The sequence below is a fragment of the Papaver somniferum genome, chromosome 7, assembly GCF_003573695.1.
Source record: "Papaver somniferum cultivar HN1 chromosome 7, ASM357369v1, whole genome shotgun sequence".
Classification (NCBI taxonomy): Eukaryota; Viridiplantae; Streptophyta; class Magnoliopsida; order Ranunculales; family Papaveraceae; genus Papaver; species Papaver somniferum.
In genome coordinates this window covers 79,926,326-79,946,031 of record NC_039364.1, presented here as the reverse complement: position 1 = coordinate 79,946,031, position 19,706 = coordinate 79,926,326, and the positions used below count along the sequence as shown (strand labels likewise).

At 37.0% G+C, this 19,706-nt stretch overlaps 2 protein-coding genes across 8 annotated transcripts; both read left to right on the top strand.

Annotated features, from left to right (window-relative positions):
* Nucleotides 1–360: 360 nt before the first annotated feature.
* LOC113297723 (calmodulin-binding protein 60 B-like) lies at nucleotides 361–7,003 on the top strand. 7 transcript variants are annotated; one of them, XR_003333622.1, is made up of 10 exons: nucleotides 362–516; nucleotides 775–896; nucleotides 1,879–1,954; nucleotides 3,002–3,060; nucleotides 3,455–3,948; nucleotides 4,024–4,184; nucleotides 4,272–4,475; nucleotides 4,977–5,244; nucleotides 5,824–6,545; nucleotides 6,885–7,003. XR_003333622.1 is itself a non-coding variant. In XM_026546298.1 (9 exons), the coding sequence occupies exons 2-9, from the start codon at nucleotides 802–804 to the stop codon at nucleotides 6,387–6,389; spliced, it is 1,917 nt and encodes a 638-aa protein (XP_026402083.1). In that variant the 5' UTR covers nucleotides 361–516; nucleotides 775–801; the 3' UTR covers nucleotides 6,390–6,855. The 7 variants fall into 7 exon arrangements, 5 of the variants coding, with proteins under 5 accessions (XP_026402083.1, XP_026402080.1, XP_026402084.1 ...); XR_003333621.1 differs by having other exon boundaries at nucleotides 6,622–6,927; XM_026546298.1 differs by lacking the exon at nucleotides 6,885–7,003 and having other exon boundaries at nucleotides 361–516; nucleotides 5,830–6,855.
* Nucleotides 7,004–13,782: 6,779 nt separating this feature from the next.
* Nucleotides 13,783–16,170, top strand: LOC113294818. The gene is made up of 6 exons (XM_026543192.1): nucleotides 13,783–13,917; nucleotides 14,293–14,417; nucleotides 14,533–15,222; nucleotides 15,331–15,385; nucleotides 15,483–15,799; nucleotides 15,903–16,170. Exons 1-6 carry the CDS (start codon nucleotides 13,783–13,785, stop codon nucleotides 16,168–16,170), a joined length of 1,590 nt encoding a protein of 529 aa, XP_026398977.1.
* The last annotated feature ends 3,536 nt before the right edge of the window (nucleotides 16,171–19,706 follow it).

The following is a 19,706-nucleotide window of genomic DNA, read 5'->3' as shown; positions in this document are numbered from 1 at the left end:
TAATTTAACAGCAACAAAGACGAGACAAAGATCACGATGTTCGTGAGAGCACGCCAATGTCCCACCACACAAGTACACGAACAAAGTGACGTATATAGGAGTGACATAAGCCTGTTAACGAGCTGGTCTATATCCGTATTTTTACCAGTCGGACCAGTACTTCACCTCACCTATACGGCTATACCCATACCATTATCATCCTAGTCGTATGTTAACATTCCTCCTCAAAGTGCGAATATTTATTTTTCCCTGAAAAGCAAAAGGATATTAAAGTCATTTTGAGCCCAAATTAAATAAATTATCAACGTTCTAAACAAAAACAACGGTTCAGATCTAATAACCTTAAGCGACGACTAAGAGAGAGAGAAAAATAAGAGATAAGATTTAGATTTTTCTTTTCATTTGTTTCTCTCTACTCTTCTCTTTAGCCGTCACTGTAAACTCAAACTCGGAAGAAGATACAATATAAAGAGAGTGTACAACAAAACACAAGAGGAAGAAGAAGAAGAAGAAGAAGTAAAGCTTGACTTAATCACTTTTTTTTTTTTAGTTTTTAGTCAATTAAATTCTTAGTTACTTATTAAGGTTGGTTTGTTTAATTCTTCACTCGATGATTTTAATTTCGCTTTGAATCTTGTGAAATTCGTTTAGGAATTTGAGTCTTTTGTGTTTTCTTAGTTAGATCTGAATTGAATCTGGAATAATATTCTGACTCTGTAGAAGAATTTGGACTTTCTTGAAGTGATTTGATTCGGTAAATTTTGTTATATTCAGATCTGTGAAATTTTGATTTGGGGGGAAATGCAGAGACCGACTATGAATAGAGAAAAACGGGGTTTAGGTACAAGTGAAGCTGAAGAGGGTCAGCCTGAGAAGAAACGACCTGCTCTTGCTAGGTAATAATTTAGTCTTCGATTTAGTTCTATAAACTGATGTTTTTTGTTTGTTTGTTATATGTGACTGTCTATAATTTATTTTGGGTTAGACTTTAGGAATTTTTGCGTGATAAGGTTTAGTTGATTTCCTTAATTAGGAAATTTTTAGTGGTTTGTTAAAGAAAGGTCTATTTAATTTTCTAATTTTGCATATTAGGAAATTTTGCTCGTGCAGAACGGTCTATTTAAGTTTCTAGTTTTGCACTAATAAACTTTTAAGATCTTATTTACGAGAAGAACAGTAAACTTTGAAGTAACTGTGAAAACATAATTTTACTAGTATATACTAGATGATGGACTGGGGAGAAAATCCAGAAAAGTATCACAGTTTAGGAGCTGTTTAGTATGTCATTTTTCGGTTTGGCTTCAATGGGGTTTGGGGTCAACTCTTGAGTCCCTACAACTTTACAATTGGAACTGTATAGAATCTGGCATGTTTAAAAATATTTGCTAATCTGCATTAAATACACTTAGGATTGCAATTTATAGTATCTATGGTTCTATTACCTGAGTTTGGTACACGCCCATCATGTCATGTCGAGTACATGACAAATGGAAAGTGGTTCCCATTATGATATAATCATTGTTTAGATTGAGTACCTTAGACGGACCTCATGATTATTTATGTATCAACTTTTCATGTACTGTATTTCTTTCTGTATTATAATATTGTCTTGTCTTGATGTTGAATCTCTAAGACTCAGATATATTGTCATTTTCTGTCACATAGTTATGGTTGGATGTGTAATCTGATTCCGTCTTAGTTGTATGCATTCTAGCTTGTGAACCCTCTGCTTGGATTTAGGTTTTCTCTACACTACAGCAGTACTATAGGCATGCTTTTCTTATATTTATTATCTTTTATTTGACACTCCAGTGGGGTATTTTTCTCGTTTGCTTTGTAATTACTAGGCCACTGTTCACTAATAAGTATGCAATGCAGTGTTATTGTGGAAGCTCTCAAGGTGGATAGTCTTCAGAAGCTTTGCTCATCTCTGGAGCCCATTCTTCGTAGAGTTGTAAGATACACAACCCTTGATGCTGAAATCTTTCTTAAAATTCTTGTGGAGATGTGACATAGAATTTTTTTAGCATGTATTTATGTAGCTATCCTCAATTCTCGGAGATGTGACATAGAATTTTTTTAGCATGTATTTATGTAGCTATCCTCAATTCTTAAGTTGCTATCTGGTTGGTATGCTTCCGTCACCTAATTGTGGAGATGGGTGTAGAGACTTCTCAAAGAAGATGGGATCTATGCTCTAAACACACTAGCCAGTTTGATCTTCTTATAAATGATATAAGAAACTTCGCAAAACACAGAAAGAAAAGACTGATCACAAAACACAGAAAGAATATGTCCTTATTCTGTAAGAAAGTATATTTTGTATTAGATTGAACTGTGGAAAAGAGAAATAACTTCTTCTTCTTCTAAGCCTTTAGTCCCAAACAAGTTGGTAGGCTAGAAAGGGAATACGAGGACTTCCCAAGCAGTCACTCATCTTGGTACTGCTCCCTCCCTTCCCTAAGGGAATGGCTGGTTTTCAACCAAACAAAGGTACACGAGAACTTCCCAAGCAGTCACCCATCTTGGTACTCCTCTCTCCCTCTATTGGTCTATCGTTGGCTCGCCAAGCCTATCGCGACCCTAGTTTCATAGGGGAACTTTTTGGAATTAGCAGGAGAAATTGAAGTAGTTATGGCTATTGTTGAACCACAATTCTTTTACTGTGATCATGATTTATGTGTTGTGCCGCATGTAATTTCGGGTAGCTTAAAACATAGATGTACTCTTAAATCATTCTTCCAAGCTCTAATGTTATTATTTCTCTCTCATGGACTCTAAATCTTTAATCGCTATGTGAATCGTTTGGCTTGTAGGACTCTACAGTCTGCACATATGTAGTATTTAGATGTACGAAAGAGATGTAATACTGGTTCTTTTTTTAAAGTTCGGCGAGCTGATAAGATAGTCAAATGCCGACTCCTCTATTTGTTAACTGGATGCACTGTTTTAGTGTGTGTATGGTTTGTTGTCCTGTTGATTGATGACCATTCTGTGACAGGTTAGTGAAGAGGTTGAACGTGCTCTTGCAAAGTTAGGTCCTTCTAGGATCAATGGAAGGTGAGAGATAATCTTGATTTTATTTCAGAAAATATGAATTAACTTGTCTTTTATATGTTATAAGTTGCATTTCGCAGCGTGCATATATCATAAGGTTAGCTCTGAAGGGAGTGACACAAAATGAGCAACATATGCTTTTTGATAAATTTAAAAAGTAGAGCATATTCAAATGTTCAGGTTAGGATTTATTGCTTATATCAAAAGATTCAGAACGCAATTTTTTTTCTGGGTAATTTATTTCACAATTTCTTATATAAGGTCGGTTAAAATAAATTGGCCTCTCTTGATATTCAGCCAAAGAGCCATTACCTTGCCGACCTCTTAGTCATCTAAGATGTTGCTGATTGAGAAACCTGTCTGTTCTACTTCTAACTCTTAACCTATGCATTTCCAGGTCTTCTCCAGTAAGAATTGAAGGGCCTGATGGAAGAAACCTGCAGCTGCAGTTCAGGTCCAGGCTATCGCTGCCCCTATTTACCGGAGGGAAAGTAGAAGGGGAGCAGGGTGCAGCAATCCATGTCGTTCTGTTTGATGCAAGCACACGCCGTGTCGTTACATCAGGACCAGAGTCCTCAGCTAAACTCGATATTGTTGTCCTTGAAGGAGATTTCAATAACGATGACGAAGACGGGTGGACTCAAGATGATTTTGAAAAACATTTGGTCAAAGAGCGGGAGGGCAAGAGACCGCTTCTGACAGGTGATGTGCATGTAACACTCAGGGAAGGTGTAGGAACCCTAGGGGAGCTCACATTTACTGACAATTCTAGCTGGATTCGAAGCAGGAAGTTTAGGCTTGGCCTTAAAATTTCTTCTGGATTTTGTGAGGGTGTTCGAATCCGAGAAGCCAAAACAGATGCATTTACCGTGAAAGATCACAGAGGAGAACGTAGGTTCATAACTTGATGCTATGTTATTTAATTTTTATCGTCATTGCCCTGAAGTTTTTGTTTGTTCTTCTCAGTTTACAAGAAGCACTACCCACCTGCGCTAAATGATGAGGTGTGGAGATTGGAAAAGATTGGAAAGGACGGGTCATTTCATAAGAGGTTGAATAAGTCTGGGATATACAATGTCGAACAGTTTCTCCGTTACGTAGTCAGAGATGCTCAAAAGCTGAGAAATGTAAGGATGTATTATATGGTTGCTGAGTTATTAACCCCGTATGTTAATTTCTTGCTTTTGTCTGATGCGTCTATCTGATTTTTGTAGATTCTTGGCAGTGGCATGTCGAACAAGATGTGGGAAGTTCTTGTGGATCATGCAAAGACTTGTGTCCTGGGTGGAATGCTTTATGTTTATTATGCTGATGATACAAGGAATGTGGGTGTCGTTTTTAATAATATCTATGAGTTCACTGGTCTTATTTCTTCTGGGCAGTATGTTTCTCCTGATTCTGTAACTGAATCTCAGAAGGTAATTTTACTTACCTTGAACTTTTTTGTGGAACTAGATGTAGACTCTTGCTTTAGTTTCACCATTGTCCTGTTTGTTACGCCAATCCTTGTGCTGAAAGCTGAACATTGTCCTTAGCCGTCATGATTGTGAAGTGGTGTTCTGTTAGAATTTTGTACTGGATTGTATGAAATATCCAGCTTATCCAGCAGGATAAAAGCAAGAAGGCAAGCAAGGAAGCCTAAAATTTTATGAGGACAGAGCTATCCTGAACTCGTTGAGTCTGTATTAGTCAGTTGCGTGAATAAGGGTTTGCTGTAAAAGTTCGGAGGGATAGCTTGTATAATTCTATTTATTGGGTATTTAAAGTTTTAGGTTATCAAACCCTTGGTTATGAACTTTCTTTTCAAAAATTTCTGATCTGAAGCATTTGAACATGGTGATGTCATTGATATCTTACCGGAAAAAATAAATCCCGAGTCATTAGTATTATCCAAAGCTGAATCCCTGCATGTATTACAGGTTTATGTGGATACCTTGGTAAAGAGGGCATATGAAAATTGGATGCATGTTGTGGAATATGATGGCAAGAATCTTCTAGGTTTCAACCAGAACAAAAGAGGTCCTTCTACTCGATCAGAAGTTGCGATGAATGTACCAGATTATACTACTGCATATGATCAACATCAGCAAGTCTCTGTTCCTCGGTTACCTGGTCCTGTTCCAGTTACAGTTCCAGTTCCAGGTCCTACAGTACATTCTACAGTGGAGCCAAACTTGACTGTCGGTGGTGAGCATATTTAACCTGTTATTGGGTAAAATTTATCTACTGTTAGTAAGTTGAGGCGGTTAAATATTTCATATTTGTAATTTCGAAGGGTGTCTTGGAATTTCAAACAGAAAATGTTTTTATTAGTTTACTTCTGAAGAGAGAAGAAATTAGGGTGTCAATCAGCAAACATATAGTTCTCGGAGAGTTGGGGTTTCTGCCTGCTGACGTGATGATAATAAGATGATGTTAGTTTTAATCAAGTTTGATGCGAGCACCCCGTTACGATTTTACTTTACTGCTTTATGTTTGACATCTTAAGTTGCACTCCTAGGTGGACAAGTTAATATCAAACAGAACATTTTTATTAGTTCACTTCCGAAGAGAGAAGAAATTAGGGTGTCAATCAGTGAAGATATAGCTTCATATAGGTATCGGAGAGTTGGGGTTTCTGCCTGCTGCCTTGATGATAATAAGATCATGTTAGTGAACTTAATGAAGTTTGATGCCAGCACCCTGTTACGATTTTACTTCACTGCTTTATGTTTAACAAATTAAGTTGCACTCCTAAGTGGAAAAGTTAATGTCTGCTTCTTTCAGCTGTAGGTTACAATGACAATCCAGCAAACAGATACCCGATGCAACCTCACCAAGTAAACTCTAACAGCCGTGCTCAGTTTGATGGCAACACTTCCAACGAAAATCAAATCATACGCAGTAATAATGCGTCTGGGTTGGCTCTCGGTCCGCCACAACCATCCACCTCAGGATTCCAGATTGGCGGTCCATCTGCTGTGCAACCATCAAATGTTCCTTATGATGACTGGGCTCTCCAACGTGATAATAGGGGAGTAGATGACATGTTCTCCGAGGAAGATATCCGCATGAGAAGTCATCAGATCCTCGAAAATGAAGACATGCAACATCTGCTTCGTCTCTTCAACATGGGTGGACACGCTTCTTTTAACCCAACTGAAGATGGGAATCCCTTCTCGTCTTACCTACCTTCTCCATCACCAAATTACAGCTATGACGAAGATCGTGGTCGTCCATCTGGAAAAGCTGTTGTTGGGTGGCTAAAGATTAAGGCCGCCATGAGATGGGGAATTTTTATCAGGAAAAAAGCTGCTGAAAAGCGAGCCCAACTAATCGAGTTGGATGATTAACAGATCCTGATGTAGGATTCTTCTAGAGCTACCACAGTTACCATGTACGCTGCAGAAGTCTTCCTCGCGAGCGAAATATTAAGTTCTGAACTGATCGGAACTGTTCTGGCTCTTAGGGGGTGGGAGGCCTGTTGTTGTACAGTTCTTGCCTGTACAGTAAGTTTTTTCTTTTTCTTTTATTAACAAAATTATTAATAATTGCGTGTTCTTGATTTTTTCCTTTGTTAAATAGTTTCTCTCAGCACTCTTGGATGCATTTTTGCGAACAATACACAAGATTTGGGGGTAGTTTTATGTAAAACCCTTTAGTTGAAACTGTTGCAACGATAGGAGACTTTTTGTGATATCAGATGGTTACCCTTAGACGTCTCTGTTCATTTTCTTAGAACTGTACATTTGTGAAGCGGTCGGTGAAGTACCTTCTCATTTGCTGTACTTAGCAATGTAATATCTCAGAGTTTGCTGATTTTTTCTGTTCCTTTTTTCTGTTTGTAGCATATGTTGAAACAGTGCTGATTGCAGAATTTTGCACCTTAAATCTCTTGGTTTCAGTACAGCCACTACTCAGGCCTGTAACTTAAATTGGATTAATATGGTCGTAGAATTTATGTGAATATTACCTCCCCAAAAGCCAGAAAAATGATAATAGAATTTACGAAGCTTAACCACTCGCCACTTGCCATTCCAAGTGGACAAATATTGTTTTGGCACACTGTCGCACAAATATTGCTCAATGTGCTTCATCGCAGTTGTATATATGGCATCTAAAATGCCAAGTAATCGCAGTTGACCCCTATAAACCAAATTTGTAATTGTTCCAAATAGAGTATCTTACATCCTTTGTGATGACGTCCTAGCATTTTTAGAACCTAATCTTAACAGGAGATGGATGGATCGATCGAGCGGGACTAATAGAGTAATACTCCTAAAAAAGCTTTTAATATGGCTCATCTCCTTCCTACCTGTGAATCTAAAATTAAGTAGGAAATACCAATTGGTCCTACAAATAATATATTAGAGAGTCTAGTCCAATTGACCTATTCAATTGTCTGTCTGGTCCTATTTGGTAATATAAATTATAGTTTGGTCCTAAAAATTATAGTTTGGTCCTAGGGTGATGTCATGGACGATGTAAATGTCATCTTGTAGTGGCAGAAATACCCTTTTGGATAAGGACTATATATATAGTCAAAAAGTAAAAGAAAAAAAATCATTCTAAGATTTACTTTCTCTCTCCTATATTTTTAGATCTAGAATTTCTCTCTCTCTTTTTCTTTTTATTTTCTTCCGGTTAGTGATGATGAAGATGAAGATGATGATGAACGATTCTCTCTTCTCTCTATTTTTTTCTCTGCTAGTGATGAAGAAGATGAACGATGAACGATGATGATGATGAATACGATGAAGTTTTGGGTTTTTTTTTGTTTTGATGTTTTGCTTCTGTTTTGATGATGAAGACGGTGAGGTTGAAGATCCTGCTGCTATTTATGATGATGATGAACCTTTATCATCTTACATGCTTGGCTAAGTTTCGGATCTACAAAAGAAGATGCAGATGACGGAGTTCATTTCTGGAATGAACTCTGGTTTGTGATGAAGATTTTGATGTTTTTCCGTCTGTTGTTGTTGCTGATGATTGAGAGGATGAAGATGATGAAGATGAGTTGTTGTTGCTGATGAAGAACATGAAGATGACGGAGTTCATTTCAGGAATGAACGCTGGTTTGTGATGAAGATTTTGATGTTTTTTCTTGGTGAAGATAGATTTATGTTTTTCTTCATCGCTGCTGCTGCTATTGTTGAAGATGATGAATTTGATGAAGTTCATTCTTGAAATGAACTCTGTTTTCTTTTGAAGATGATGATGAAAAAGATGAAGATGCCGATAGATTTATGTTGAAGATGGCGATGAAGACGATAGATCTTGATTTTTTGATGTTTGCTGCTCATGTTGAAGATCTTGAATTTGATGTTGTTGTTGATGATGATGAAGAAGAAGAAAACGATGACGACGATTTCATGGATCTATGGCTGCTGCTGTTTGAAGACAACGAAGATGATGCTACTGCAGTTCATTTCTACGAATGCACTCTGATTTTTATGGATTTTTTTGTGTGTTCATGTAAAGAATGAACTCTGTTTTTTTAGGTTTTTATATGGAGTTCATTTCTGGAATGAACTCTGTTTTTTAGGTGATTATACGGAGTTCATTTCTGGAATGAACTCTGATTTTTAGGTGATTTCTGAAAAAATAAGTAGAAATTAACAGGAGTTCATTTTGACGAATGAACTGCTACAAAAAATAAGTAGAAATTAACCCAGAAGGGTACTTTTGTCCATTTAATATTTTTAAATAATTATGGACCAAACAGTAAGGGCGTTTGACCAAAGGACTAAACTGACATGGGCCCACCTAAAAAAGGACCAAATAATTATTTTCCCTAAAATTAATCGGTGATCTCATTCAAGAGTATTCAAACAGAATTTTACCCAGCTGCTCGGTATTTGATGCTAAGTAACTTGGTGCCGACCTACTCCCGTGAGAATTTCTAAATACAAAAAATCTTAACGAACCGTTTGAAAAACCACACAAAACCGGGTGTCTCACAAATCTTCCCATGGTGGGGCCCCCTGCTAACTTCAAAGGGGTGTGGAACCCGCCCCCATGTGGGGGGCGGTTTTCGTGTGGTTTTTTCGCCCGGTTCGTTTAGAATCATTGTTCTAAATAATCTTTATCTTTATATTATCAGACCATGTAAATTTCTAAATTGACTCAGTTGACTTGTGGCAAGCTTCTACCAGCATTGCACCTTCACCTTGTCTGTTTTCTTCTGACTCGTTTGGATCTTACTGAAATCACCTGACTCTTCTGGATCTGAGTCAAAAATATGAGTCAGTGGTTTGTTCCCATGAGTGAGGAGTATTTTATTACCTGATTCAAACGGATCCGAGTCAGGGGTTAGGTTTGACTCAGATCGCGAGTCAGATCTAACTCTAATAAAAAAGAACTATACGACATCTGACTGGGGCCCAGTCAGATGTCAAACGCCAAGTCACCAAACAACAAACATGTCGTTAGTTTCTCTGTTAAGACAATTCAGTTGGCTAGTGGCAATTTTTCTATAGTCTTAGTTTTTTTGTTAAGACAAACAACGAACCATATACTAGCATAGTTACATCACGAGACAGGTCATCAGTCAGGCTAGATAAGAGTGTGCGCAACCATTCAACTATAGTTCAAGTGATTTTAGTCTGCTTAGAAATCCTTGCCACTAATCATGGAAGAACAAGTCTACTGGTGGGGGTTCCAAAGAGACCCTCCATCTTAAACCACGAGATCAACGGTTAAAAAAAGAGCTCAAAATTATTAAACATTCTGAAACCGTCAAACTAGGTGTCAAGAGGCATTCATTGTAAAAAAAAATGCTTTAGGTTGGATTTGTAACTCTCTCCGGAAGATCCTGAACGTATTTGGAACACGATTTTTAAGAACTATTAGACTTGATCATCCAAAATTCTCCCAAACTTAACTTGGATTCTAGTATAAGACTTATTTTAATCCTGCACTGGTTTTCATTGAGAGAATTAAGGTCTTCCTAAACATACTTGTACAAAAAATTACTAGTAACACAACATTCATCAAATGTTCACTGATACTGAAAATGAAAGATTTGTAACTGTCGGGAAACCGAGGTTACGTTCATCTCGAACCGCCATGTTTCCATAGAAGTAAATTCCATGAAACATCCTACTTTAGATAACTTAGCTCGAATCCTTTATTTATATCTTCAGATTAGCATGGTTGATAATATTAGCATATATAAAAAGTATACGATAATAGACAATCGCACACGATACAAAGATGACGTGGTTTACCTACCCTTGTAAGCTACATCCACGGCCAAAACCACTCCGAGAATCTTTCATTATCATAACAAGTTATTATATAGATACACATCATATAATCAGCTAGTTTATAACCCACTAGTGATAAGTGACTTAGAAACAACAAGACATATTTATAACCCAGCTAGTTTATAACCCACTACGAAGATTTTAGCTCTTCCTTTGTTCTTCTTCTTCCACAAACCTCCACAACCATGGTTGCTTCTACTTTAGACAAGATCTTGAAGAACATCAAGAATTATAGCTTATTCTATACGAACCCTAGAAATCCTATATTTATCCATGCTCGCTCCCACTACAAGTCTCTCTTCTCATACAGATTTTCCCCCATCACCAACCATTGTAGGACACTGTATTGATAATACTACAAATACATTCAGTTAGTTAATGAGAGAAGGGTCGAAGGTTAGAAGGATAGAGATTGAGAGGAGATTTAGAAGAGAAGATGAAGAAGAAGAGAGAGAGATTAAAGATGAGAGGTGCAGGATAAGTTTTATTAATAATTCATGAAAGATAAGTCTGAGCAAAACATCTCATATAACAACTACTCACGTACAACATATGAGTCTCTACAAGGGGACTACTACTTAAGATAATGTCTACCAAGCTAGATAGATAATGGGTGCCTAAATAAGCTAGATACCTAACAACTAGTTCATGAAAACTGCTTCCTCCTTGAAACGATTTTTTCCCTCAAGAATTAGTTTAGGGAAACTCTTTTTCATGAAAAGTGAGTCCTCCCAAGTGGCCTCAGCATGAGTAGAGTGGGACCGATGAAGCAAAACCTGAGCCACTTACTGCTTGTTACGGAGCACCATACGAGAATCCAACACTTGCAATGGAATCACCTTCATGCATCCATTAGAGTCCAATGTGGGCAGAGTGGTTTGAGGAAGTAACATATACCCCAACTTGAGCTTAAGCTGAGAAACATGAAAGATCAGGTGGATTTTCGAAGTGGAAGGAAGTTGAAGTCTGTAAGAAACTGTCTCGATTATTTCCAGTACTTGGTAAGGGCCAATTTTTTTTGCAGCTAGTTTAAGATTCCTTCTGAGCTGAACAAAGGTTTGACGATAAGGTTGCAGCCGTAAATAAAATCAATCCCTCACTTGGAATTCTCGCTCGACTTTCTTTTTATCATCCCGTTGTTTCATGCGATGTTGTGCTTCTTCTAAGGAAGACTTCACAACAATGCCAACTTCCTATCGCCACTGCAAGTAATCTTCAACTGAAGCATTGATGGCTGAAGAATAATGAAGACCATACTGTGGTGGAGTGTAGCCATACAGAGCTTGAAATAGAGTAAGCTTGAGACTAGTGTGTTAAGTGGTATTGAACCACCATTCATCCATTGGGAGCCAACTCACCCATTTAGTTGGTCTGTAACTAGTCATACACCTGAGATAAGTTTCAAGGTATGCATTCACTCTCTATCAGTCTGACCGTCAGACTGTGGGTGATAGGATGATCTCATATGCAAAGCAGTACCAAAATTGGAAAACAATTTCTGCCAAAAACTGACCAAAAAAATGTTGTCTCTATCTGACACTATAGAAGAAGGAAGACCATGCAGCTTGTAGATTGTGCTCAAGAATACTTTAACAATAGATGAAGCTATAAATGGGTGACTGATGAGAAGGAAATTGATGTATTTAGTGAACCTATCCAGCACTACCAAAATAACTTATTTGCCCTCTGACTTTGGTAACCTAGTAATGAAATCCATACTTATATGTTGCCAGACTTGATCAGGAACAAGTGATAGTTGTAGTAGGCTAGCAGGTAGGGTGTTAGAGATATTGTGTTGTTGGAAAACATCATACTCTAAACTGAATCAAGGAAACTCGGTTGACTCGGAGCTCTGCGGATAGGAGATCAACTTGGTGATTTGTTTTTCGAAAACATCATCTTCTCAGGTCAATCTGTCATAAATTCAGGTGGTTTTCTTACATAAATCTTCAATGATTGAAGTTTCAATAATTAAATCTGGTCCTTATTTTAGCGTTTGAGTCAATTTTATCTGTAATGATTCTCTCTGAAAGATAATAGGGTTTTATCGATGGATACGTCTGAAGTAGATTTGATAAACCCAGTCGAAACAAGTTTATCAATTGATCTTATTAATATTTTTTCAGAAGATAGATATGAATCGTGGAAGTTTTCATTAATTGGTCGTCTTGATTTTCTTAAAATCAAATTTGTTGATGCTGTTGAGATTTTAGAAAAACAATGAAAATTAGTGGGTGGATGTAAAATGATTCCATTAGGAAAGGGATTCTTTACAATCAAGTTGGAGAATATTGAAGACAAAAATCTAATCAAGTTTGGTAAATGGGAAGTTCTTGGTCAGGATTTAAGAGTTCGAAATTGGATACCTAATTTTAGACCAGAGAATCAACATCTCTAGCTATGGTGTGGGTTCTCTATCCTGGTCTCATCTTAGAATACTGGGATGAAAAAACTCTCTTCACCATTAGCAGAGCAATTGGTACTCCAATCAAGGTTAATGAAGTTACTTTGAATTATGAAAATGGTTTATATGCAAGAGTTTTAGTTGAAATTGATTTGGCAAAGAAAATTCCTAACAAGATGTGGATCAAAACTAAATATGGAGGTTTTATGCAAGGAGTATTACTTACTAAGTTACCTATAAGAAAGTAGAGAGTAATGTCTCAGCAAATCCAGTTAATGTAACTCCAAAGCAAACTATGGAGAAGTTTGACATATGTGAAACACCTGTAACTCAAATATGCATTTCTGAAGAAGCTACTCAGAGGGGATCAAGTAACATTCCTATAAATTCTGGCAGGTTTGGTTCACTGCAACATGTAGAAGAAGAGAAACAAAACAATGACATGGATTTTCTAAGTCTAGCAAAGGTTTTAAAAATTGTCGAGATAACTCTAATGAAGAAAGTGTAATTAAGTATATCAATGGAAAAAATGGTCCAGCTTCAGAGGAGAGAATTCCTACTACCTCTTGGTCTAGAGTCATTCAAAAACCAATATCAGCAACACAAAGTTCTTCTTCAGTTGCTCCAAAAATAATTACAGAAACAAAGGTAACCACTCAACAAGTTCCAAGTAAATAAAATTTTAGGAAAAGGGGGCATCAAAGGCCCTCTACCTAAACAATGAAAGTCCTATTTTGAAATTTAAGGGGCCTTAAAAGACCTAGGGCTCAAAATAAACTTTGGTCTTTAGTAAATCAATTCAATCCTTCTTTAGTTTGGGTGGTGGAACCTAATTTTTTTTGTACTTCTTCTTTTTGCAATAAGTTGAATCTACCTGGTATGTAACACATGGTGATTCACAATTCAATTTCAAATAAAAAGGGAGATATATGTCTATTTTGGAATAACGCATTACCAACTCCACAAGTCGTTTCCATGTCAAGCCAAATGATTAATGTAAGTATAGGAGATTATTTAATATCAGGGGTACATGCACATGTTGGAATTGTTCAAAGAAGATATTTGTGGTCTGAAATGGAGGAAATAAGTGAATTGAAAAAGCCTTCGCTGGTCTTGGGTGATTTCAATGCTATTACTTGTTCAGAGGAAAAGGTTGTAGGTAAAGCACTTAAGAGAAGATCTATGTTAGATTTTAGCAACTGTATAAATGTGTGTGAACTTCTCCATGCTCCAAAATCTGGTCTTTAACATTCTTGGTCGAACTGTCAGCATGGTAGCAAGAGAAGTCTTTGTAATTTAGATAGAACATTATTCAATCAATTATGGCTGCAAAACTATGAAGATTGGATTTATAAAGTTGGATTAAGAGTAGCTTCAGATCATGCTCCTATTCTAGGTGGTTGTGCAAATATTCCAAAGCCAAAAAATTATCCTCAAAAGTTTCAGAAAATGTGGCTGTTATATCCTAACTTTATGGAAGTAGTTCAACAATGCTGGTCAGAGAATACTGTAGGAGATCCTGCTTTTGTACTGCAAACAAAGTTGAAAAGGTTAAAACATGTTCTTAAAGATTGGAACTGAAAGGTTTTTGGGAATGTTAATATCCAACTAAAAGAAGCTGAAATGAAAGTACAAGAAGCTATGGTGAATTCTAATGATAATCCTTTTGATGAAGAAAAATTAGATAAGTTGGTAACTGCACAAAATGAGTATAACACCAAAGAAGTTCAGCTATGTGCAATGCTAAAACAAAAAATCTAGAACAAAATGGGTTCAAGAAGGAGCTTCTAATACAAGTTTTTTCCATACTTCTCTTAAAATAAGACAAGCACAAAATTATATAAGTGAATTGGAGGATGGTAATGGGAATATCATTTCAGATCAAAAGAGGATTGCTGAGCTTTTAGTAAATCACTTTGAAGATAAATTCAAATTTCAAAAAACTGAAGCTAATAATTCTTTATTGGAGGTGATCCCAAAAATTATTACTGCAGAAGACCAAGAAATGTTGGATGTTATTCCAAGCTTTGAAGAAATAAGAAATACTATATTTTCCATGGATCCTGATAGCTCTCCAGGACCAGATGGTTTCTCTGGTTTTTTCTACAAAGAATGTTGGAAAATAATACAAGAAGATGTATTTCATGCAATTCAATTTTGCTGGAACAAAAGATTTATTCCCAAGGGCCTCAATTCAAGTTTCTTATTTCTAATTCCTAAGGTGCAAGGAGCCAAATCCCCAAATCAATTTAGGCCAATTGGCCTGAGCAATGTAAGTTTCAAGATTATTACAAAGATAATAACCACAAGGATGAGTACTTTAATGGAAAAATTGGTAGCTCCTCAACAAGCTGCTTACATTAAGGGTAGAAACATACAAGAAGTGTTATTAGCTTCTGAAATGGTCAATGAAATGAAAAAGAAAAGAAGGGGAGGCAATGTTGGATTTAATCTTGACATTTCTGAAGCATATGATTCTGTTAGATGGGAGTTTCTATTTCAATTACTTCAAAGGTATGGTTTTTCCAGTGATTGGTGCAATTGGTTGCACACTATCTTTAAATTTGCAAGAATATCAGTTTTAGTAAATGGAGGACCTTGTGGTTTTTTCTCTGTAAGTAGGGGATTAAGACAAGGAGACCCTCTCTCTCCTATCTTGTTTGTTCTAATGGAAGAGGTTCTAAGTAGAAGACTAACACAATTGGTAAAAGAAAGATTCATATCTCCTATGGTTGTCAGAAATGGAACTGGTCCAACTCATCTGTTTTTTGCAGATGATGTCTTCATCTTCTGCAATGGAGCAAAAAAAATGTATGCAATATTTATTGAAGCTACTGGAAGACTACCAAAAAAGTTCAGGGCAAATTATCAATAAGAGTAAAAGCAAAATATTCATTGATGGCACCACTGAGTTAAGAAAAACTGTGATTCAAGACTTAATGCAGATGCAAAGAAGTGAATTTCCTGATAAGTATCTTGGGGTTATATTATCAGCTGGTAGAGTCAAATCTTCAATGGTATGGCCCATGGTTGAGATGCTACAAGGTAAATTGGATGCTTGGAAAGGGAGAATTCTATCTTTTCAAGAAAGGTTAGTGCTTATCAAGTCAGTTATGTGTAGCATTCCCATTTACAATATGGAAATCTACAAATGGCCTGTGTCAGTTATTAAAACTCGTGAAAAAAATCATTAGAAATTTTTTATGGTCTGGAGATGGAGATGTCAGAAAATTTAAAACCTTATCTTGGGAAAAAGTGTGCACTCCATTTGAAAAGGGAGGATTGGGTATTCAAAGACTTGAGATCATCAACAGAGCACTTTTAATGAAAATGATATGGAAAATTTTGCACTCAAAAGAAGAATGTGCAACTTTCTTCAAGGCTAAATACATTGATAAAAATGGGCAATGGAGTACAAAGTGGAAACTGTCTTCAGTTTGGCCAGGACTTAAATGGGCATGAGAAATCTTAAAAGAAGATATTAGATGGAACATCGTACAAGGACAAGATATCTCTGTGTGTATGATACTTGGATGGGTGACACTCCATTAGTTGAGAAAATGAGATCCTCTCAATTTTTCCTAAAAAACAAGAAGATGAGGATAACTGACATCTTAGTGAATGGTACACGGTCTATTCCACCTGAAATTAAATTAGTATTAATGAACCAATCATTGCTAGTGATTAGTGGAGATAAAGATGAAGTGATATGGAATGGAGATGTTAAAGGAGCCTTTACAATGTCTGCAGGAACTAATAAACTTAGACACAAGGAATCCAAAAAACACTGGTCAAGGTATGTATGGAATTCTTATCTCCATCCAAGCATTGCAAGCAATATTTGGAAATTGGTGCAGGGAATATATATTGATGATGCTGTTATGACAAGCAAGGGGTATGAACTAGCATCTAGATGCTGTGTGTGTGAAAATGATCTGGATAGTATCACTAGTACAGAAATGGCCTTTAGCCATGCCAAATATAAATTTGCCTGTCACGCCTTTTTGTTTTTGGCGTGTCTATAGGGTATACTTCTACCCTATAGACACACAATGTTCAATGTGCGTGTTCATATAAGTGCTTTCAGCCACACCAGGGCTACTAGCGTGTCAAAATTTCAACCGTTTAGTCACATTAACTTCAAATTTTTGATTGGGCGTGTTTATAGACCAGTCTATGGCCACATTAGGTATTGGGCGTGTTTATAGACCAGTTTATGGCCACATTAGGGAGTTGTGGCGTGTCCAAAAGGTTAGTCACGCCATTTAAGGTGTGGTTTTAAAGTTGGTCATTAGACACGCCAGCATATGCGTGTCCATAGTGTACGATGATTGACACGCCAAATTCAAAGTGTGGCCAAAACAAGTCAAAGTTCTTCGTGTAGAACGCCAAGTTGGCCTAGGTGGTTATATGTGTGTACATAGGTGTACGGTCTAATGCGTTTATAGACACGCCAGGTATATCGTGTCCATAGTGTAGGATATATAGACACACCAAGTTTAAAGTGTGGCCAAAAAGTTCTTCTTTGGACACGCTAGTATATGTGTGTCCATAGTGTGCGTTCTAAAGACACACTGGTTTTATAGCGTGGCTAAAAAGTTCGTTTTGAAAAAATTAATAAAAATCTTTCGCCCATATTCGAACGCATGACCTCGAAGATTTAGATAACGTACCAATCCACCAAGCTGGCCATCTTTAGATGTTTATGATTAGTGTTTTGAAAATACTAGATTGGTTGAACTACTCAACATTTAAATAAACACGCCAAGTTGAAAGTGTGGCCAAAAAGTTCTTCTTTGGACACGCTAGTATATGTGTGTCCATAGTGTGCGTTCTATAGACACGTCGGTTTTATAGCGTGGCTAAAAGGTTCGTTTTGAAAAAATTAATAAAAATCTTTCGCCCATATTCGAACGCATGACCTCGAAGGATTTAGATAACGTACCAATCCACCAAGCTGCCCATCTTTAGATGTTTTTGATTAGTGTTTTGAAAATACTAGATTGGTTGAACTACTCAACATTTAAATAAACACGCCAAGTTGAAAGTGTGGCCAAAAAGTACACCCAAAACCCTCAAGACTAATTCCCTAGATTTCTCTGGAATAGATTCTGACTTGCATGTTCTGCAAGTTATTGGGTTCTCCAAAACTATTTCTGCAAATCTTCTAAACACCTATAATCAAAATTTATTTGGTAATCCGTTGCATTGGAAAGCAATAAAAAACTTGGGAGTCTGCAATTTGGTTTCTAAAAGATCCTACTCCTGGACTATGTGTGCTATCAAAATTTCCTCTCAGCTACCACACTGCATTTCTGGTAAGATTTTTCATTGCTCTCTCAAGCATTCCTGTACTAATATGTTATTCTATCTCTATAACTTCAAAGTTGCCTATGCTACCAGTTGGAGTAGTTCATATGAATGCCCAGATAAAACTATTAACCCCATAAAACAATTTCAAACCTTCATGATAACGAAAATTTCCAAAGGTGTCTAGTTTTCTTTAGTTATTCCCAAAAATGTTATAAATTACCAAAAATGTTTGAATATGTACCCATTGCTTATTGTGTACACAATATCAAGAATCCACACCTATAATGTGTACACATTATACCTTTTTCGGAATTTTTAAAAAACTAGACATTTTTAGTAAATAACTTTCTGTAGAAAACACTTTTGGGCATAACCCCCTTTCAAATTCCCCCTGCTATTTACTATAGTCACCATATCAAGCTCAAAACCAAAATTAAACACAACACCACTCAACCAAGCATAATACAATAACCCAGAACCACATATACATTCAATTGAACATCATTGTCTTTAAAACCAACACTATCAAATCCAAAATCAGCACCACTAGCATTAACTGTTTATCCATGAGAAACATATGCAATATTCAGCCAAAAAACATTTACAGGAATACTTACTTTACCATCTGGAAGGGGATGGTTGAATACTGGTCAAGCTCCTGGTGCAACCCCAGAGGTCCCCACACCACTTCCAACAACCTTCTTGTTAGCTCCACTCCTTTCTGGTGCAGCCCTCCTCCTTGGCACATAATAGTTTCCCCTAGGAGGAGGCATAGGCACTACTACATCCTCAGGAATCTCATTAGAATCAGTTCTCCCCTGGTCCGAAGATTGCAATATCATAAGCATCCTCTGCCAACTGTCGCATCACTGGTGCCAGCATGAAGATATTGGGGAATACTACCACATCATTGGGGAGACCATGAGTGTCATTCTCCCGAATCTTAGCTTTGCATGCAACTGGAACTGGTGCAGAATAGAACCCCTGTCTAGCACCATCACAAACCACCTGCTGCTCCCCTACAAGCACCACACCTTCATTAATCACAAACCGACCTTTTTCAGGATGAACGGCATACACCACCCACCCTTCATCAGCCACTTGGAGTTGAGGAAGTTGAGGATCCAACGCATAAACACTGACACTATCATGCATAACAACCCTATCCTCTTTGACTTCTCCAACACCTCCAGTACCAACTTGCATGTTTGGCTTTGGTTCCTCACTGCTGCTACTGCTTATCTCTACTACCTGTCAAATTGGAGAAATGGGGGAATCCCAATCAATAACACCATCACAGTTACTAATAAAGCCAATTAAAACTATGAAATTCACTTTCAACACCTTGAACCCAACAATTCTTCCATGATTATCAAAAATCAATACCTGGTTTTCTTGCATATTCATCTTAGCCTTCTTTTTCTCTGGTCTACCAATGGATTCCTGATTTGTAGACATGGATGGGCAATCATTCAGATTTAGATATGCATTATAACCTCGCTTAGACATAGCTTCAACAATTGGAACACTAAAGGGATTTTGCGGAGATGGAATGTGGAAGTTACAGAGTTACAGAATTGGAAATTAAAACTGATTTCTTCCAAACAGGCCTTATGGACGAGAAGACCAACAGTTAACACATCTCACCCATCCTTTTTCAATCCTCGAGATCAATTAGTTGAGAT